The sequence below is a fragment of the Drosophila suzukii genome, chromosome 3 (genome assembly GCF_043229965.1).
Source record: "Drosophila suzukii chromosome 3, CBGP_Dsuzu_IsoJpt1.0, whole genome shotgun sequence".
NCBI classification, from domain to species: Eukaryota; Metazoa; Arthropoda; class Insecta; order Diptera; family Drosophilidae; genus Drosophila; species Drosophila suzukii.
In genome coordinates, this window is record NC_092082.1 from 88,115 (window position 1) to 105,131 (window position 17,017).

The 17,017-nt window shown below is 38.0% G+C and overlaps 7 protein-coding genes across 12 annotated transcripts in view; 2 read left to right on the forward strand and 5 right to left on the reverse strand.

Moving 5' to 3' along the window:
- Positions 1-998, reverse strand: part of RhoGEF3 (Rho guanine nucleotide exchange factor 3) — a 32,285-nt gene extending 31,287 nt beyond the window's left edge. For 2 of the 3 annotated variants that reach the window (XM_065864668.2, XM_017078512.4), the window contains exon 1: positions 8-154. In XM_065864668.2, the coding sequence (XP_065720740.2) occupies positions 8-139 (132 nt within the window). In that variant the 5' untranslated portion in view covers positions 140-154. Of the gene's footprint in view, positions 1-7; positions 205-646 lie in introns of those variants that run through there. The other variant, XM_065864669.2, reaches the window with a different exon arrangement.
- A 1,327-nt stretch (positions 999-2,325) lies between these two features.
- On the reverse strand, positions 2,326-4,402 carry ttm2 (tiny tim 2). The gene has a single exon (XM_036814440.3). The coding sequence runs from the start codon at positions 4,315-4,317 to the stop codon at positions 3,085-3,087; it is 1,233 nt and encodes a 410-aa protein (XP_036670335.3). The 5' UTR covers positions 4,318-4,402; the 3' UTR covers positions 2,326-3,084.
- Positions 4,403-4,552: 150 nt separating this feature from the next.
- Positions 4,553-9,667, reverse strand: miple2 (midkine and pleiotrophin 2). 4 transcript variants are annotated; one of them, XM_036814443.3, is made up of 5 exons: positions 9,507-9,667; positions 7,040-7,475; positions 6,798-6,935; positions 5,252-5,464; positions 4,553-5,191 (listed from the first exon to the last, which is right to left on the reverse strand). In XM_036814443.3, the coding sequence occupies exons 2-5, from the start codon at positions 7,458-7,460 to the stop codon at positions 5,160-5,162; spliced, it is 804 nt and encodes a 267-aa protein (XP_036670338.2). In that variant the 5' UTR covers positions 7,461-7,475; positions 9,507-9,667; the 3' UTR covers positions 4,553-5,159. The 4 variants fall into 4 exon arrangements, with proteins under 4 accessions (XP_036670338.2, XP_036670336.2, XP_036670337.2 ...); XM_036814441.3 differs by having other exon boundaries at positions 7,001-7,475; positions 9,507-9,666; XM_036814442.3 differs by having other exon boundaries at positions 7,001-7,475; positions 9,607-9,624.
- LOC108014337 (uncharacterized) lies at positions 7,509-16,962 on the forward strand. Its single transcript, XM_070996943.1, has one exon. The coding sequence runs from the start codon at positions 7,865-7,867 to the stop codon at positions 9,050-9,052; it is 1,188 nt and encodes a 395-aa protein (XP_070853044.1). The 5' UTR covers positions 7,509-7,864; the 3' UTR covers positions 9,053-16,962.
- On the reverse strand, positions 11,119-13,966 carry miple1 (midkine and pleiotrophin 1). Its single transcript, XM_017078322.4, has 5 exons — positions 13,828-13,966; positions 13,229-13,471; positions 13,023-13,160; positions 12,736-12,915; positions 11,119-12,389 (listed from the first exon to the last, which is right to left on the reverse strand). Exons 2-5 carry the CDS (start codon positions 13,443-13,445, stop codon positions 12,367-12,369), a joined length of 558 nt encoding a protein of 185 aa, XP_016933811.1. The 5' UTR covers positions 13,446-13,471; positions 13,828-13,966; the 3' UTR covers positions 11,119-12,366.
- Positions 15,803-16,962, forward strand: LOC108012859 (follistatin-related protein 1). Its single transcript, XM_017078326.4, has 2 exons — positions 15,803-16,052; positions 16,109-16,962. The coding sequence occupies exons 1-2, from the start codon at positions 15,803-15,805 to the stop codon at positions 16,153-16,155; spliced, it is 297 nt and encodes a 98-aa protein (XP_016933815.2). The 3' UTR covers positions 16,156-16,962.
- On the reverse strand, positions 16,223-17,014 carry mRpL17 (mitochondrial ribosomal protein L17). Its single transcript, XM_017078323.4, has 2 exons — positions 16,730-17,014; positions 16,223-16,670 (listed from the first exon to the last, which is right to left on the reverse strand). Exons 1-2 carry the CDS (start codon positions 16,925-16,927, stop codon positions 16,338-16,340), a joined length of 531 nt encoding a protein of 176 aa, XP_016933812.1. The 5' UTR covers positions 16,928-17,014; the 3' UTR covers positions 16,223-16,337.
- Positions 17,015-17,017: the final 3 nt, after the last annotated feature.

Genomic DNA, 17,017 nt, shown 5'->3' on the forward strand with positions numbered 1-17,017 from the left:
TGTTCACCTTAACTTTGTTTTTTTTTCGACTACGGTGCGGTATTGTCACATCTGTCAATTTTAGTAGTTTTGGCCGCAACGACCGCTTTGACACCTTCCCTCGCTCATATGTCAAATCAGAATAGGTTTCAGTGGTCATCTTTTATACAATTCGCGCAAAACTACAAAATCGGATGCTACTGAGAAGACACCTTTAGCTGAAACCTGCAGTTGATATAAAGTTAATAATTTGTTAAAAGCACGCCATCTCAGTTCACCGATGAAGAGATAAGGGCTTTAAGAAGCTTAGAACGTAGGAAGATCTTTTGGATTTATTTTCACATTAGATAAAACAAATTCTGTAACTTAAAGTCATAAACGTCTTTATTCTTGTGCGTCGAGCATTTTTATCGTTTTGGTTTGCTATTGTTATGTTACTTTACGCTGTCAATAAAAGCATTCTCATTTTAGGGTGTGGCTGTGAAGAATGCGTAGCAATGCATTATGTCTAAACCATCCTCTCGGCTAATTCGACATAGGTAGTTGAAGCAAACATATGCATACATGCAGAAGAACTTTTGTACGCAATTGGAAAACCTATACAGACAAATTCGTACCCGTTGGGTGGGGTTGCTAGGATTTTACTAGTTAATAACTGCATACGCACCTGTTTAAAGTCTGTTCTAAAAGGCCAGGATTCTGGAGATACCAAAACACTGTTTAAGAATAAAGTTGCTACTAGCATTGAAATATCTTCAGAATGCGATTCACAAAGTTTTAAAAACCATTTGTGCAGTAGTTTACGAAAATAATGGTTGCATGGTTTACATGGTATGCTCGCAATATTTTGTTACTTATACACAATCGTAACCATTTATCCTTGTATACACACACTGTCATGCGTTTTGTAGTATCTTCCAAGTGCCCTATTGTATGCAGTGGCACTACATTAGTACAACTGAGAGGACGAGACGCAATATTTCAACGTTCCGTCCGTTACGCGAAAACGAAACTGAATTGTCTGCGCTTAGGATTTCAGCAGCTTGTGCTCGTGAATGAGAATGTTGCTTTCCTTTCAGTTTGCCTTCGCCGTACGACAGGATTGCTCCGACAACTGCTCAAAAGGATTGTGAGCATCTCTTTGAAGGATGCCGAGTTCAAGGGAGAGAGAAATAGACAACGTTTCAGACAAGCCTAACGCCTGCGCCCTGATTAGCCTGATTTTGACGTTTCCACGCATATTCGCAGCATACTTCCACCGCCAAAATTGCATTGCAATGTGGACACTTGGTGTGTTCCCCAACATGCGGACCAAAGTTTTTACTTGTTGAGAAACACACATGGCGATTACAATAATATCCCTATGATAATTAAAATGAGGTATTTCAAAAGGAAAGGACCAACTTTGGGTGTTAAATCCAAAACTATAGTTTTATAGGCAATTTTAGCCAATATTTGTATTAAAGGTTTACAAATGCTTAACGCTTCCCCTAACGATACTGCGCATGACTCACCTAGTGGTGTGAAGTGCGTAATTGTTGATTGTAGAAACACTCCTATATAGTACGTGTAGGAGCTCCCTTATGGAAGTACCCGATTCACTTTATTTTGGCACGTGTTCCCCCACACTGCCACATAACAGCAACATGTTGCTGAGCTTGCGTGGTCGTCCTGGCTAAATATTTCTGGAGTCCTGTATTTATATTGCATATTGGCACAACATTTTCCACGACATCGTAACAGTATGTATGCATATACATTGTACATATATCTCATACTGCGCCAACTGATACCGTTTAACAAACAAAAACAGACTGTCATCGGTACAGAACACAGCCTCTTTTTGGCTTTTCAAATAAATGATTAAATTGCTAGTTCCGCAGAATATTGTTAGACTATTTTGAAAACAAATGGAGAAAATTAACGGGGGCATGGCTTTTGCGTGTAACTCAAATCTGTCACTGTCACCGGCAGATAGAGACACCAACAAATGAACACGAAGAGGATACACCAAATTCAAAGTTTGGCACAGGGCGTATACCATGTAGGAATAAAATACATCAATCTACAACCATTGTAATGAACATCTGAGAGATGGTGACAATTGAACATGTTTCCTTCGCTTCAGACAGAAACTAACATCTGGTGCCTCTCAATCTAAAATGTAATAGAATTATATAAAAGGTATATCTGAACGAATAGGTTGTACAAGATCATTAGTATAAAAGCAAGTTATTATTTTATTTAGTATTAGTACGTTATATACTTTTGAATATACGCTTTTATTTATATTCATTCATATTCAACACTCTGATTGGATCAAAAATTACAGTTCGTAAATTAACAGTCATTAAGAAAACAAAGTTTTATTTTTACTTTTTAAAAAATGTACAAGTGTAGTCGCCCGACATGTTGAAATTAAAATATATTGCTGTAATCTTAAAAGACCAATATATATGGTTGTAAATGAACATATATTAAGAAACAAGATTACTGATTTTTTTTAAAATGTAATTTCCGCTCACTGTATGATAAAAATTTACATTAAATGCACTTGGACATATGTTTCTATTCTTAAATGTCATACCATTTACAATACATTTATTTTCAAAAAATAAAATAAATTTATTATAAAGCCCTCGTGAAAAGAACTTTGAGGATGTCCAATCTCGATAAGAAATTAGAATTTGAAGAAACTGTATGTCATGTTCTTGGTACACACTTTTTGGAAATTCAGAGACCGGTGCTGTTTGCAATAGTGCTGATATATTCTATGATGCTAGCTGTGTACACATGGAGCATATCAAAACGGCGACATAACACTATGGAGATAAAACAAATGCAGTTCGGTATAAGGAGGATTTTGAAAAAGGAGCAACAAACTTTTGATTTAGTTAAACGAATTATGCGCGCAAGCATGAACAACATCGACCATGGAACTGATAGGTGGAATGCTGAACTGGAAAAACTGAGAAGGATTGTCCTGACCATAACAAGTGATATGAAAAAGCTGGAATGCAAATTATGCGGGTTCTAAAAGAACACAAACTGTTTTTGGAATTATTCGAGTTAAAATTCAAATGACACATTAGAATTACAACCATATTAATGCTTTATGAAGCCACGGGTCCAATTCTTGACAATCGGCTTAGACTTGCTATTCCTGTCCAGCTCATCAGCTTGCATTTGTTCACTGAGCTTTCGCTGATTTTCTCGGAACTGCGATATGGAGTCACTAAACTGATTATAGTACTGCAGCACTTCTCTAACATCATCTATCTCACTTGTGCCCAAAACACTAAGGAACGAGGCAAGATCATAGAGGGTTGTGTCATTGTCATTCCCAGTCCACCGTGGGATCGAGAAACAATTTGAAGGGTGAAACTTCGTGGAGTTCTTATCCCAGTCCACGACCACCACTCGCTTTAGGTCTCGGTTCAAGTTGTCAAGATTCTTCACGTGATGGCCCCCAACAAAGTGTGTTGAGTCGCGAACCAGGCGATACATGATAAAGCCGTTTGGATCAAGGGCGTCGAGCAGCGGAAACACCGTAATCCCTTGCTCCGCCGTGTAAACAACGATTTCAAAATACTTAGCGCATTCCCTCAAAAATACGTCAACGCCGGGGCGCTTCTTAAAGCGCCAGCCCGTTTCGTAAGTCCAGTCAGGATGTATCAACACATCCTTAATCTCAAGTACCAAGGTATAAGCTGGCTGGACATATGGAGCCTGAAGAGGTTCGGGAAGTAGCTTCTGACTCGATGGTTCTTGAATGAAACGTTGAAAGTGGTTCACCGACTTCCATGTTCGAGCCATATACTGCTGCGTTAGGGGCAATTCACTGAACTCGTCTATAACTTCGTTTCCCTGGTCATCTAGCGATGGCTTTCCGAAGTAATAAATGGCCCAAAACGAGAACAATATACCTCCTATACCAACGAGTCCAATGCCGAGTTTCATCCGCTTCCAAGCCCGCTCCATTTCTCTTGTCTCCTCCTCTTCCTCTCGTTTGCGCCGCTCACGACTCTCCTCGTCGTTGGGCTCAGTAGAGGTTTGGGGAAAGAGTTTAGATAGAATTTGCGTAGAGGTCTTTTCATACGTCGAGTAGCGTCGGCGCGCAACGTATACCAAGGACGCATTGCAGCGGTGCAAATGGAATCCAAAGCAGGTACTGTACCCCAGCTCCGTCCTGTGCTTTCCACCACTTTCTGCCGTTTCATCAGACTGCTCGATCATTGTGCGCCACAAGCCAGAGGTCAGCGCCCGCGACGTATTGATGAACTTGCGGCCAAATCGCGGGCATCCACAAAACAGGCGGTCGATGGCTAAAAAAGACATTGGCAACTAAATTTTATTTGGCGCTTTAAGTATCGATAGATTTTAGACTTGGGTTTTCTTTTTATAATAAGCCACTATAAAATTTGACATTTTTATATTAACCAGCCGAGGGAGAGTATATTTTTTTCTTCTGTGTGAATTATTTCAGTAAAATTTTGTCGCAAACAGCCGATTTCACGGATACTTTTTGACTGCGAATAAATGTCATTTCAGCCCAGAGCCAACTAACATATGCTTTGAATTTTGTTACCTCTTTATTTTAATTTACTTCCAGCAGTTTCATAAATATTTAAAAAATATATCTGCCATCGCTACAAAAAAATAACTACTCTTAAAAAAATTTACAATTTTCTTGAAATGCAAAAATAACCGTGGCTGCAAAAAAGACGGTAGACGAACTGGCGAGTTATATCAATGATCAATGATGTAGTGGAGACAAATGAAGCTAGCTAACTTAAGCACAAACAGTAAGCGGAAACTTAGACTTTCATTTATTTTCAAGTTAACATACTAATTGAGAGTGCACTGGGAAAAGTTTACCCAGTAAAAATAGGCATTCTAAGAACTATTTTTTTTTTTATTTCAGCTGTTTTTCCTTTTTATTATTTTGTAAAACATCAGTTTAACTTCAGCTGAGTTAGAAGATCCAGCTTGTGCACAAGATCATCGAATCCGCCAAACATTTCTAAATTTTAAAATGAAAACATAAAGTAAGCAAACGGCTTGGATGGAACCCATATTTAGAATGTTTTTACAAAACGGTAGGATCTAATTCTAAAAAATCGGTATAAAATGCTATAAATTTCTTGCAGTATTTGCATTAAATTATTAATTTCAAACAATCATTGGTCGTGAGGCGAAATGCGTCCGGCACCTGTAAACCACCGAAGAATTATTATATAGTTGGATCACGCTTTTAATATTTTGTTCTTACTCTTATCCTTTTGTTTTCGTTCTTTTGTGCCACGATTCTGGCCGTGTTGCTTTCCTCCGGCAGCATTACCATTCGCCTTGCACTTTTTGTTTACGGTACGCACAGGATTGCAGTTCTGGTCACTACCGCCGATTGCTTCGGCTTCTAACTTATCCTCTCTGGTCATTTGTCCAGCGATACATTGAGACCATGTGCCCTTGTCATAACGACAGCCTTACCGACAAAGTAGAAAAGAATTTACATTTTTTTTTAATAAAGCGTTTATTATTACTACAACGAACTAGACATTCATGCCATTGTTAGGAAAAGGAAATGCAGCATTTGAAAAAAAAACTGAACAAAGCTTTGGTAGGGAAACCCTGTACTTTTTGATGCAGAAGGAACTGCGCCAAGGAGGAATGAAAAGCTTAATTCAAAGGTAGAGGCAATGCAAGAATGTCGGTCAAACAAGAGAGAACGCTTCAGTCGAGTGCCTCGACTATCAGATACCCGTTACTCAGCTAAAGGAGTTGCTGGGAGATGGAGATATGCAAGCAGCAAAGCGACTGTTTTTGAGATCGCTGTTGTCCTTCCTATGGGAGCTATAGGATATAGTTGTGATAGCTTTAAAACTGAGATACTAGATTGCGTAAAAACGGACAGACGAACGGACTCGTCGACTCGTGATGACTAGTGATGCTGACGAAAAATATATGTACACTTTTTGTGGTCACTGCGTTTCAAACATCTGACTGAAGTCATACCCTCTGCAAGGGAATAAAAATGTAGACGCCAATCACACAGATCTTAGCGTTATGGTCATTTGAGGGCGTAAGAGTAGACTTGGCACTCGGATCAAAGAAATCTCCATTGGGCAGGGCCCTAGACTATGGTTGCTGAATGACAACTATATACAGTGGTGGTCAAAAGTATTTTCACAAAACAAAAGTTAAATACTTAATTTGAACTTACTTCTTGTTAACTTTGGCCTCAATGGAAAGGTAATTTAAATGCCGTTTGAATGATACAATACATTTCTTAACCCATTCAGTACTTATTGAAAAGGACGAATTTGTGTTTTTTAAACTTTTTGGATCAAAAAATTTAAGTTTTCAAGTCAAGGAAAAAAATTAAAAAATCAGATGTTTTCACAAATTCGTCCTTTTCAATAGGTACTGAATGGGTTAAGAAATGTATTGTAGTATTCAAACGGCATTTAAATTACCTTTCCATTGATGCCAAAGTTAACAAAAAGTAAGTTCAAATTATGAGTATATTTAACTTTTGCTTTGTGAAAATACTTTTGACCACCCCTGTACATACGTTTTTATAGTTCCCGAGATCTTAGTGTTCATAAAAAGACGGACGGACAAACAAACATGGCTAAATCGACTCAAGTAGTCTTCCTGATTAAGAATATATTTGAACTCCTGGGTCAGAAAAGCTTCATAATATCTGTTAAGTACCTTTCAAGAACAATATTCTCTTTTACTCTAAGAGCGACAGGGTTAAAAAGAAAGATATATTTTTTGAATTTTTACATAACGTGAAAATTGCCGGCACCCACCTTTCTTGCACTTTTTCTGTATAGTGCGTGTTGGCAAGCAGTTTTGCTCTCCTTTTCTTAAAGATAAAACACGGGAACGCGTGTTTGTTTTGTCATCACAATTTGACCAAGCACTCTTCGCGTAACGGCAAGTCGACCCTATCAATAATCAAACATCAAATAAAAGTTACATAAATTATAAAATAAGAAATTCTAACTCGTACCGCTCTCTGACGTCCTTGCCGTGGATCCTGTTCTCTTACCTCCGTGGTGTTGGCCATGTCCATGCTGCTGCTTGGGTCCTTGGCGTTGTTGCTTATCAGTGCTTTTGTAGCCTTGCTTGTGCTTCGGCTGTGATCCCTCTGATGCTGCACTGCCATTTTCGGCAACCACTAGTTTTCTCGAACCAGACTTATGCCCCCCAACCTGCTGAAAATGCTCTTGCGACTTGTTAGGCTTCCGATTCTTTCTTAGGCGGTGAGTCTCCTTATTTGTTGTGGCTGCGACGGTTTCATCGTCCAGAGCGCCACGAGCCGGGCGAAAGTGTACTACATCACCGGAACTCCTCTCCATGACCAGACGTATGCCATCAGAAATAAGTTCACCATCGATTGATGACGGAATCTGTGCCAATACCACCACAACCAGTTGCAGGACTGTGGTCAATGTTAGTAGGAGATTCATAACTATTTTGGAAATCTAAAAACAGCAAAACCATGAACAAAAAAAAAATACAGGAAATTAAAATTAAATTGAACTTTTCTTGCGTACCACCATAGCAAAACTAAAAACGCAGTTCTGGCCTGTTCTTCTACACGTAAATTATGGAAGTCAATAAGGGTCTATTTGTTTTCTGCGTTTTTTATATCGGCGGAACTAGAGTTTGTTTTGTAAAAATTTTTAAAGATATACGCTCAACTTCTTATAACTGTTAATTCTGCTTTTAGAAGATATGTTTTTTTACTTCAAAATCTTAAAATAATCTAGAAGGCAATGATTAATTTTTCTAAATGTAATACAGAACACCTCGTTGTAATATTGAGAAGTTCGAAATCATATAAATACATGTCCTTACATATTGTCAAAACATGAGTTCTGAAAATTCGAAGCTGTTTGGTTGGTCTTCAGCAAGATTCGATATGTGCAAAATAGACAATGTCGGAAAAGGAGACACCGATTTTTCTGATAATTCTTGGGGCTGCTTAGGCTCGGACCGCAAGAGTCTAGGTTGGAGTGACAACGTTGACAGCGACCCTTATGGTGGCTATGCATTGGAAAGTGAAACATCGATCGCAACTGGCGGCGTACGCGATCCCAAGGATTACAACAAGTTACCTGTCGGTTGGATAGAGCGCATAGCACCCAAAACTAAGGAGTGCTATTTCTATGACAAAAGTAACCGAAAGGTATATTTGACATTGCCTCCGAATGACTGCAAAGAAGCTGAGAGAGTCGGCTGGAACGGCGTTGCCGGAAAATATCGTGAATGCAATTATCGATGCATTCTTCGGTGCAGGCACATATTGGTGAAACACAATCAATCAGATAGATGTAGCTCATATCGTAAGCGACTGGTGAAGAGAACTAAGGAAGAAGCCTTACACAAGATTTCGCAGGCCCGGGATCTAATATCAACCGGCGAAATAGAGTTTGCTGAATTGGCAAAGGCGATCTCAGACTGCTGTTCTGCTCGACACGGGGGTGACTTGGGCCCCTTTAAACTTACGCAAACGTCTTTCGGCTTCGAGAAAAACGTTGTGCGCCTTAAGATCAATGAGCTTTCGGATATTTTTGAGACAAAGGCAGGATATCACATTTTGTTGCGGACGGCAGTAAGTAACAAGAATAGAGAGTTCAGGAAAAAACACAGGCACCTTAAAAAATTAAAAGGTTCTATCGGTAAAGATAAATTTAAAACCTACATAAAAGCAACCCAGCAATTTTCCAGATATGTGGACCAATCGGAACCAGGCATATGCAACTTGCTTGGTCGGAGACAAAGGATCCGAGATTCGGAAAGTAATTTCAGTTATTCCAGTAGTATGTTATACAAAGAACCAAGTCTGTCTGATTTCACAGAGAAGAGTAAACTGAGCAAATTGAGATTGTACACTCAACAGAAGCATGTAATAAAAAAGAAAATAGTTCAGGAAAGGTTGGATATGACCGTAAACCTTGGAAAATTCCTCAAATTAATAGAAACTGATGGTCTGGGGAACAGTGTCATCAAGGATCATAAATTGAAAAAAGATTTATTTATTAAAAAGGGCATATAAAAAGTGTAAAAAGTTGTCTATGAACAGTTATGTTATTGGATATAAATGATCAAATTAAATTATTGAAAAAGCATGTTAAACGAAACTGAACAAACAAATTTTTGTAAACCCAAAACACAGGTTAAAATTTGGAAAGAGTACTAAAATCTTTTTAGTTTAACTACAGCTTGGCATCTGACAAACATGTGGATATTTAAACCAGTAAATTTATTAAAGTTATTTTCAACAATATGTCTTAATCAGCACTATAATTTGAGAAATAATTTTGGATCCAGCTACATCGTATATTTTCATTAAAGGTCCTTCTGAAAGGCTTCACACACACATTCCATTAAAATCTTTAGCTTGGAAACTCTTATATGGCTGTTTGACTCAACGCGAATTCTCTCTGGCTCACAACAGGAAGGGGGTGCCTGACCACGCGCACATGGAAAAATCACAAATTGAAACTCACTCTCAAATCCCAGAGAGAAAATATTCGGGCATTTGCAAATTGTTTTCAAGTTTCAGGCTGTTGTTCCACAAAGAAAATGTCTTGAGGAAATGTACTTTACTGTAAGACGGCGTCTAGCGATCGGCACGCTCGCAGTCAGAGTTGTAGCTAAACTGAGTGGGCGAAACGCCACAACTCAATGAACTCGAGAGCCTCGAAACTGCTCAAAACCCCAGAGAGTCAATGAGAGCAGCGGCAAGAGCATTGAGACATGCTTCCTTATACCTAATTTTTTATATACACAGCGTCACTTATTATTATCAACCTGCACATTCAATTTGTAAGTGCTTTCAATTTTCCTATGAAGTTGTCTGGCACTGTACGATTTTTCCAATCGAGCTGCTTTTATAAATAAACAATATTATCAGTTACAAATGCATATTCTTAATATTCATGAGTGGCTTGCATTTCACGCAGATGCCATTGTTATACTGTATGCGTGCATTTCTATATATTGCACAGATGCGCTTATTAGAGTATTAAAGGACTAGGACGCCCTTTTATGCAACAGGACATTTAATGACGTCTGATAAATATCGCTCACATTAATATTTTGATATCAAAATCGACCGTCTGAAAGTCACAAGTTATTTGATTTTCATTATTGGACTAATTAATCAAAGAAAATGGACAGAAACAGTAAATGCATGTACCTCTGTTCAGTCAGTGATAAGATAAGCCATCCTTTACATATGTGCCTGGGTGCATATAAACAAACAAGAAAGCTAAATGTAAACAATGACCATGCATTGTGTAACAGATTGGAGTTCTTCGAGCAGTTTTACAATTATGTATATCAAAATACAAGTAGATACAGTTTTGAGCCAGTTTGAGTACATACGAGCATATCTCTTTCCCAGTTCCATTTTGTTTCCGAGAGCTCAACCAAACATGTTTTGAGTGATTTCTCTGGGAGACAGATTTAGTTTAGCTAAAAAACGAAGAGCGGGCGTAGACTAATGAACAACAAGAAATATGTGCATCCTGGCCAAAACAAGTTCAGATGGGGCATAAGTATAACGAAGAACCAAAGATTTTTCGAATATCGGATAACCCCTATATTATTAATCGAACTCTTAATCTATACTCAATTTATATTTTAATGTTACCACAATACTTTAGACAGATACTTACATTTGTATGTATAAATGAAAAATTATACATTTTTCACTTACATATAACTTTTCCAAGTTCCCACCCTGAGTATGTATCTTCTTGCTCTCTATAATAGAAGACATATATGTACATGTAAAGCAAGCATAAGTAATTCAACACTTCCATTAGCCAGCATTAAATTTGACACTGTTGATTATATATCGCTATTGTTTAATTAATTAAGAAACCTGATTTTAAAGTTTTCATTCCAGGAAAAACGATGTGCGCATGGTCGTTTCTCAGGAAAACAATGAACGCTCTTCTATGGTGCTTAAAGCACAGTATTATAAACTACCCAAATGATATAAAAGGTGGTAACGAAATTTGTGCAATACTTCACTGAGGCTTAAATAATTTTTCAGGCCTGGATAGAGTACTTATTAACCCATCAAGTTCTTGTAAAAAAAATTACAGAAAGTTTTATTTCGTAATATTTGTATTTATTAAAGTTCAGTTACTTTTTCTTATGTTGTATACGTACGTAAACAAATTTCACTTTACTTTGGGGGAGTTGCTTTTTGCTCTTCCTTATGGAATTAAAAGACTCAGATAAATACTGCCCCTAGGGATGATGTGTTTATGAATTTTCATGCTGTGAGTGAGCTGTTCTTCTTGACTTTGTAGTTATGAATGATAGGGTACGGTTGTAAAACTGCTTACAGAAAAATACATTAATTCGTAGTTAACGTCCTATGTTTATATATGTGTTTATTAAAAAGATAAACCATGTTTTCGAAATGGTACAATTTTTAATCGGAATATGTATGAATGTAAGTATGTTTGTCTGTACTTTGACTTGTATATTAATTTTGGGATTGGTATTTCCAAATTTATATTTTAATTGTACCCAGTGAAAGTGAGTTATAAACTACTTTAAAATGCCAATTGCCTACGTTGCAACTACGACGGATCTGTAATTTAGATCCGTCGTGTCTCATTCTTTTACTTTCTGTTTTCTTCTTTCTATAGTAGGTTTTTATTTTTTACAATATTTACACTAAGTGTTTTATTAATTTAATATCTGCGAATGAGAAACTTTATCGTTCCTTTGATTTCAGTATTTATTTTCCTCACTTTGTTTTCTTGAGATGAGATACAGCAGCTGATATTTGCCAAAATTTTACATCAATAATCAGATTATTTGTTTGGTTTTAATATTAGATTTACGGTTAATATTATTTAAATTCAATAGAAGAACAACTCTGCTAAATTTATGAAAGGGCTTAAATAGTCATACAAGTTAAGAGGCAACTGTCATTCCAGTTTAATCATTGCAGAGAATGATGGATGTTGGCTTGGATGTACATATGACTTTTTTCTTTGAAGTTAACTAAATAATTTGGTATTTATGTTTGTATGGTATTGTATGAATATATTTTTATTCTGCATTGCATAAATATGATAAATTCCGCAAAGTTGCTATTACGTTTTACAGTTAAACATACTGTCGTTTACATTAAGTTTATCGTTTGCTTGAAAACCAAACTACAACATTAATCAATATGTGCATTAATTAAAATGCTTTTCGGGTATACATTGCAGACAGTTAATGTCGTTACGATTTTTCTGTTAAGAATTTATTGAAAAATAAGTTCAACTTAAACTATTTGCATCGTATTGATACAAACTAACATGGGGCATTTAAAATTATCGAGTATGAAATAACTTAAACGCGTCCTTTGCGAGCAGCTGTATGTAAGTGAAAGACAAAGAGATAACGGTTGTAAAAGATTTAAAAAAGTAAATGGTACCTCTTTCAAAAATGTAATACTTTGTAGATATTTCTATTAATAACCTTATTTTATATTTATACCTCTTGGCAGCATAAGCATTTAAGTAAATATTTGTATAAGTGTAAGGTGATGGATTTCAGTGCCAAAATATTTCTGAAAATAATTAGTATACTAAGGTATCTAAGTGGCTTAATATTTATAAAAATTAATAACTTTGAAAATATTTTAGCACTGAAATGCCCCATTTTTACCGTCAGAGGCTTTGCAATGTGGTACCTATAATTGTAAACTGGTTAACTCACCTTTATCTTTGTTCTTACGCTGTTCCTTGGCACTCTTATCCTTGGACTTTCCGGGCTTGCAGTTCTTCTTGATAACACGCGTTGCTTCGCAGGACGGATCACTGCTCGCTTTCAACTTATCAGCTCTAGTCATTTGTCCGGATGCGCATTCCGACCAGGATCCCTTTTCATACCGACATGCTGGTGTAAAAGGAAAACAATTTTACTACTCTGTGATGACGGCTTTATACTCTTTATCTAAGGGGCTTACTATTTCAGAGAGGAACAAGAAAATTTTAAACTATTACCTTTTTTACATTTCTTCTGAATTGTTCGCGTTTGGTCGCATGCTGGGTCTCCCTTCTTTAATGTCAAGGTTCTAGAACGTGTATTAGTTTTTGTATCACACTCAGTCCACGGATTCTTGCCGTATCGGCACGACAAACCTATAAAAAATAGTACCGCACTAAATATTTGCATTTCCTAGAGCAGCCATATCCAGCCTCTTACTCACCGTCGCTCTTGGTGCCACGTTCGTTTCTTATTAATACTTCGTGATCATCTTCCTCCCATACTTCTCCTTGTATGGCTGTAGTGGGCTGGGTTTGCTCCGCCACCGGAAGTGCGAGAGGTGTTTCCTGGCCCTCTGTGGTGCCCCATACAGTGCTACACAACACCCCCGACCATGTCACAAACGATGCCAGCAAAAGCGCGTTACAATTATTCCTCATGGTGTGACTTATACTGCTACTGCCCACTGCGAAAAAAGAAAAACCCATTCCTTAACACAAAAGAGATTTTAGATACATATGCCGCAATACCCCCAAGAAAAAATATATGCATAAAATAATAAGACGTAATATGTATATTTAAAATAAAGAAGAATATAAATTTTCTAATATTTATTTTAAAAAAAAAGGTTCACATGGCAATTGTCAAGCCCATTTGCTTCAATACACACATACATCACAATTGCATAGAGCATTGTTATTATAAGCATTTTTATTTGACACTAATTAAAAATTTAGTTAAGTGCTGAATTTTATTGCCATTTTCTGATTCCATAATTTTTGTATTTTTTCTGGCTCACAGCCCATAAAATTTAGGACCAACCGTTAGTTATACACACAAAAGAACTCCAGACTCAGCGCAGAATAACTTTCTACGGCAGAAGTGCTCTCGTTGCACGGCTCTTCGAAACTGAATGAAATGGTATAAGGACAGCAGCATAAAAGGCCACGGCATGTATAACATCCTGCAGGATTTTATGCTCATAGGGAAGCCCTTTCTCTCGTTTTTTCTCGTTGGGAGTTCTCAATGTCCAACTCGGTCGTTTCTACTGAGAGAGTGCGCACCGGAGCCTGGGCTTTTATCAATGAGCTGCGCATGTTCTGCATATAAATATTTTACATTCTATTTTTATCCGGAATTTTGTGTTCCTTAAGTGGCTTCTATGGGCTACAGTCCCAGCGAAAATAAATGCGACCAAGTCTTTTCGAAAAAATCGAAGCTTATTTGTTTAGAGACTCATGTACTTCCAAGGGAACATTTTGAAGGACTGCTATGCTAATTAGCACCTGTTTAAATATGACTTAGGTAATGGACTCGCCTGGTCAATATTGTTTTGTTCGGATAATCAATGGGGCCGTTGGCTTATAGTGACATTCTGCCAACCCCACCCTATTGCGATATGTGGTCGTTTGGTCGTCGTGTGTTGTTGTGCTGGCATACCGATGCACCGCCCATGTCTGTGCAATATCCTTGCTTTTTGTATTGCATGAACGTTTGCAACTCCAGTAATTCTCTAGAACAGAATATGATTTAACGTCTCATTTTATTGTTTAATCGAACAGCGCAAACAAATCACCTGTTGATTATATTCCTGTTCTGAAAAATAAATAGAATAAAGTCACCATTACGGTTAATTTGAGCCAGAGAAGAGTTTATAATGTCCAAACAAAAGGACTGATAAATAAGTATAAAAGTGTACCAATAGACAACAAAGCGGATCTTGTGCGCCGAAAAACAACAGTACTTCCCCTTAATGGCACGGGGCTGCCTCTGTTTAATTGGCACTGCAACGCCTCCTAACCAACAGCCTGGGGTCAGTATGTAGGCGTTATTGAGCCCAACAGCTGTCATAAAATTTAATAATGCAAATGTAATTAAGTCACCTGACACGGCTTCACGTGGTCAGGCTGTCGTTCCGTTCTGCAGCCACACCTTAAACAATAAAATTGATGACGCAGCCTGAACTTCTTTACGGGGACCCAACAAGGTTATTTTTAAATAATACCTTTTTATCTGACATTTTATATAAGTATATAGAATATAAATATAAAACATCCCAATTTTCCAATCTTTTTCCAATTTTTGCTTGATCCCTTAAGCACCATTCAATATTTCCGAAATGGCAAAAAAAAAGATTTAAAAACCAGTGAAACCATCTTTCAAATAACTTAAGCTATGAATACGGGAAAACTATTTAACTCAACATAATTTAAGATGGTCACGACATACATACATGACGCTTACAGTTTTTCTAATGGAATTCGTCAATCCACAGTATTTTTATAAGACTATTTTTCCTGTACACGAAGTGAGTTTAATTGGTCTTTATAAAATAGTGTACCATTTTTTGACCAGTCAAAATAAACTCATTAAACAATCATTTAAGTACGTACTCGAGTCTGCACTTCTATGCGAGCTGCACACTAGTGGACACATCTGGACCGCCCGGATTGAATGTGCACGAAGCTTCGAACAAAGCCGGTGTTCCACTCAGTTGAGCAATTCCATTCAACGCGAATTCCGGGAGTAAACGAACAATAGCTTCCGGTAAAAAGTAGAGGTGAAGTTATCATTGATTCTTTGGCCAGTGTTCGAGCTCGTTTCCATGGCAACTTTGGGGTTCAGGAACAAGAGCGAATTAGTATGCATCAGCGCGTATGTACCGAGTGCTTATCAGTTGTTGGATAGCTGTTGGTGTTGGCATCGAAAATTCGGTTTCTACAGTCTGCGACTGACTGGAAAGTATATAGCAGCTCCCTAATTTGTGCTGCTATGGTGAAATAGTTTTGAGTTGAAAATGCCATTTAGGATGCATAATTTAGCAAGTAGCTCAGAGAGGAATATTTATTTGGCTTGGTTCCTGATCTCCGACTTTATTATGTTCCTTGCGCTGTCTGTGTCAGTACCAGTTATTGGCAGCGGCTCAGCCTGTAAAGTTATTGGTAGCTGCGATCCATTCCTGCCAATCTGCGCGGCGTCGACAAATGAACACCAATTTTTCTACAGCCACTGTGAAATGTTGCGAGATGCCTGTCTTACAGGAAAGGGTAAGTGATCCGTTATAAACTAAAGTCGTTGAAACGCTAAATCTTAAAAACTACAGATTGGAAATCGGATTACTTCAGCCACTGCAATGTCAGTAAGCTTTAGTCCTCATGGATAAGTTCGACTGCGCACCGTAGGTCGAATTTAGAACAAACCAGTTCAAACAATTGGATTTATGTATATACAAAATTTATAATAAAACGGATTTTAAGTCCTAACTGTATTCTAAGCGACAAGATGCGTGCTAAACTGTTATCTGGAGGCAGCCAGGGAAATCAATGGACTAATTAGTTAACTAACTTAGACAGTTTCTGACGTCTGAACTCTTTCCTCGCCTCGTCAAGAAGCACGTTGTGCAACAGATTCCGGTTTTGAGACTGGTCTGCCGTAAGCAAAGGGTAGGGATTGCCCCGAAGCTCCAGCACAGACTGCCTGTAGTAAATGCCGGGATAGTCCCGAGGGGCCTTGTACATGCGAGTATATGACACATTATAGTTCTCATAGCGCGGTACCAGCACCTTGAAGAGCTTGTGCACGAGTTGCTTCTCCAGCAGCCAATAGTCGGCCAGTTCCATGGTGGCCGTGTGCCGGTCCCCATGTCGGATGGCATTGGAAATAAGCTGCCAGATTATAAATTTGTAATTCACTGTAAATCAGCTGGCTCATGGCGATTGCTTACCAGTTCGGCGTAGCCACGAGCTTCGTCCGCCCGGTTGTAGAACAGTTCAATGCGCTCGTGCTTTACCAACGCTGTTACAGTCTTTCGCAGCTTCAGCAGCCGACCCTCCGGACCATCCGCATTCTTCAAGTTACGTTTATTGGGCCTGACTGCTATGCGCAGCTGTGACATCAGCTTTGTTACATCGGCTTGGTTCATTTTACCTGAGTTTCGACAATTTAACAAACACGAAATCACGTAATGCGCCGCCGAACAGCTGGCGGATATGTATCGATAACTGCGTGCTAG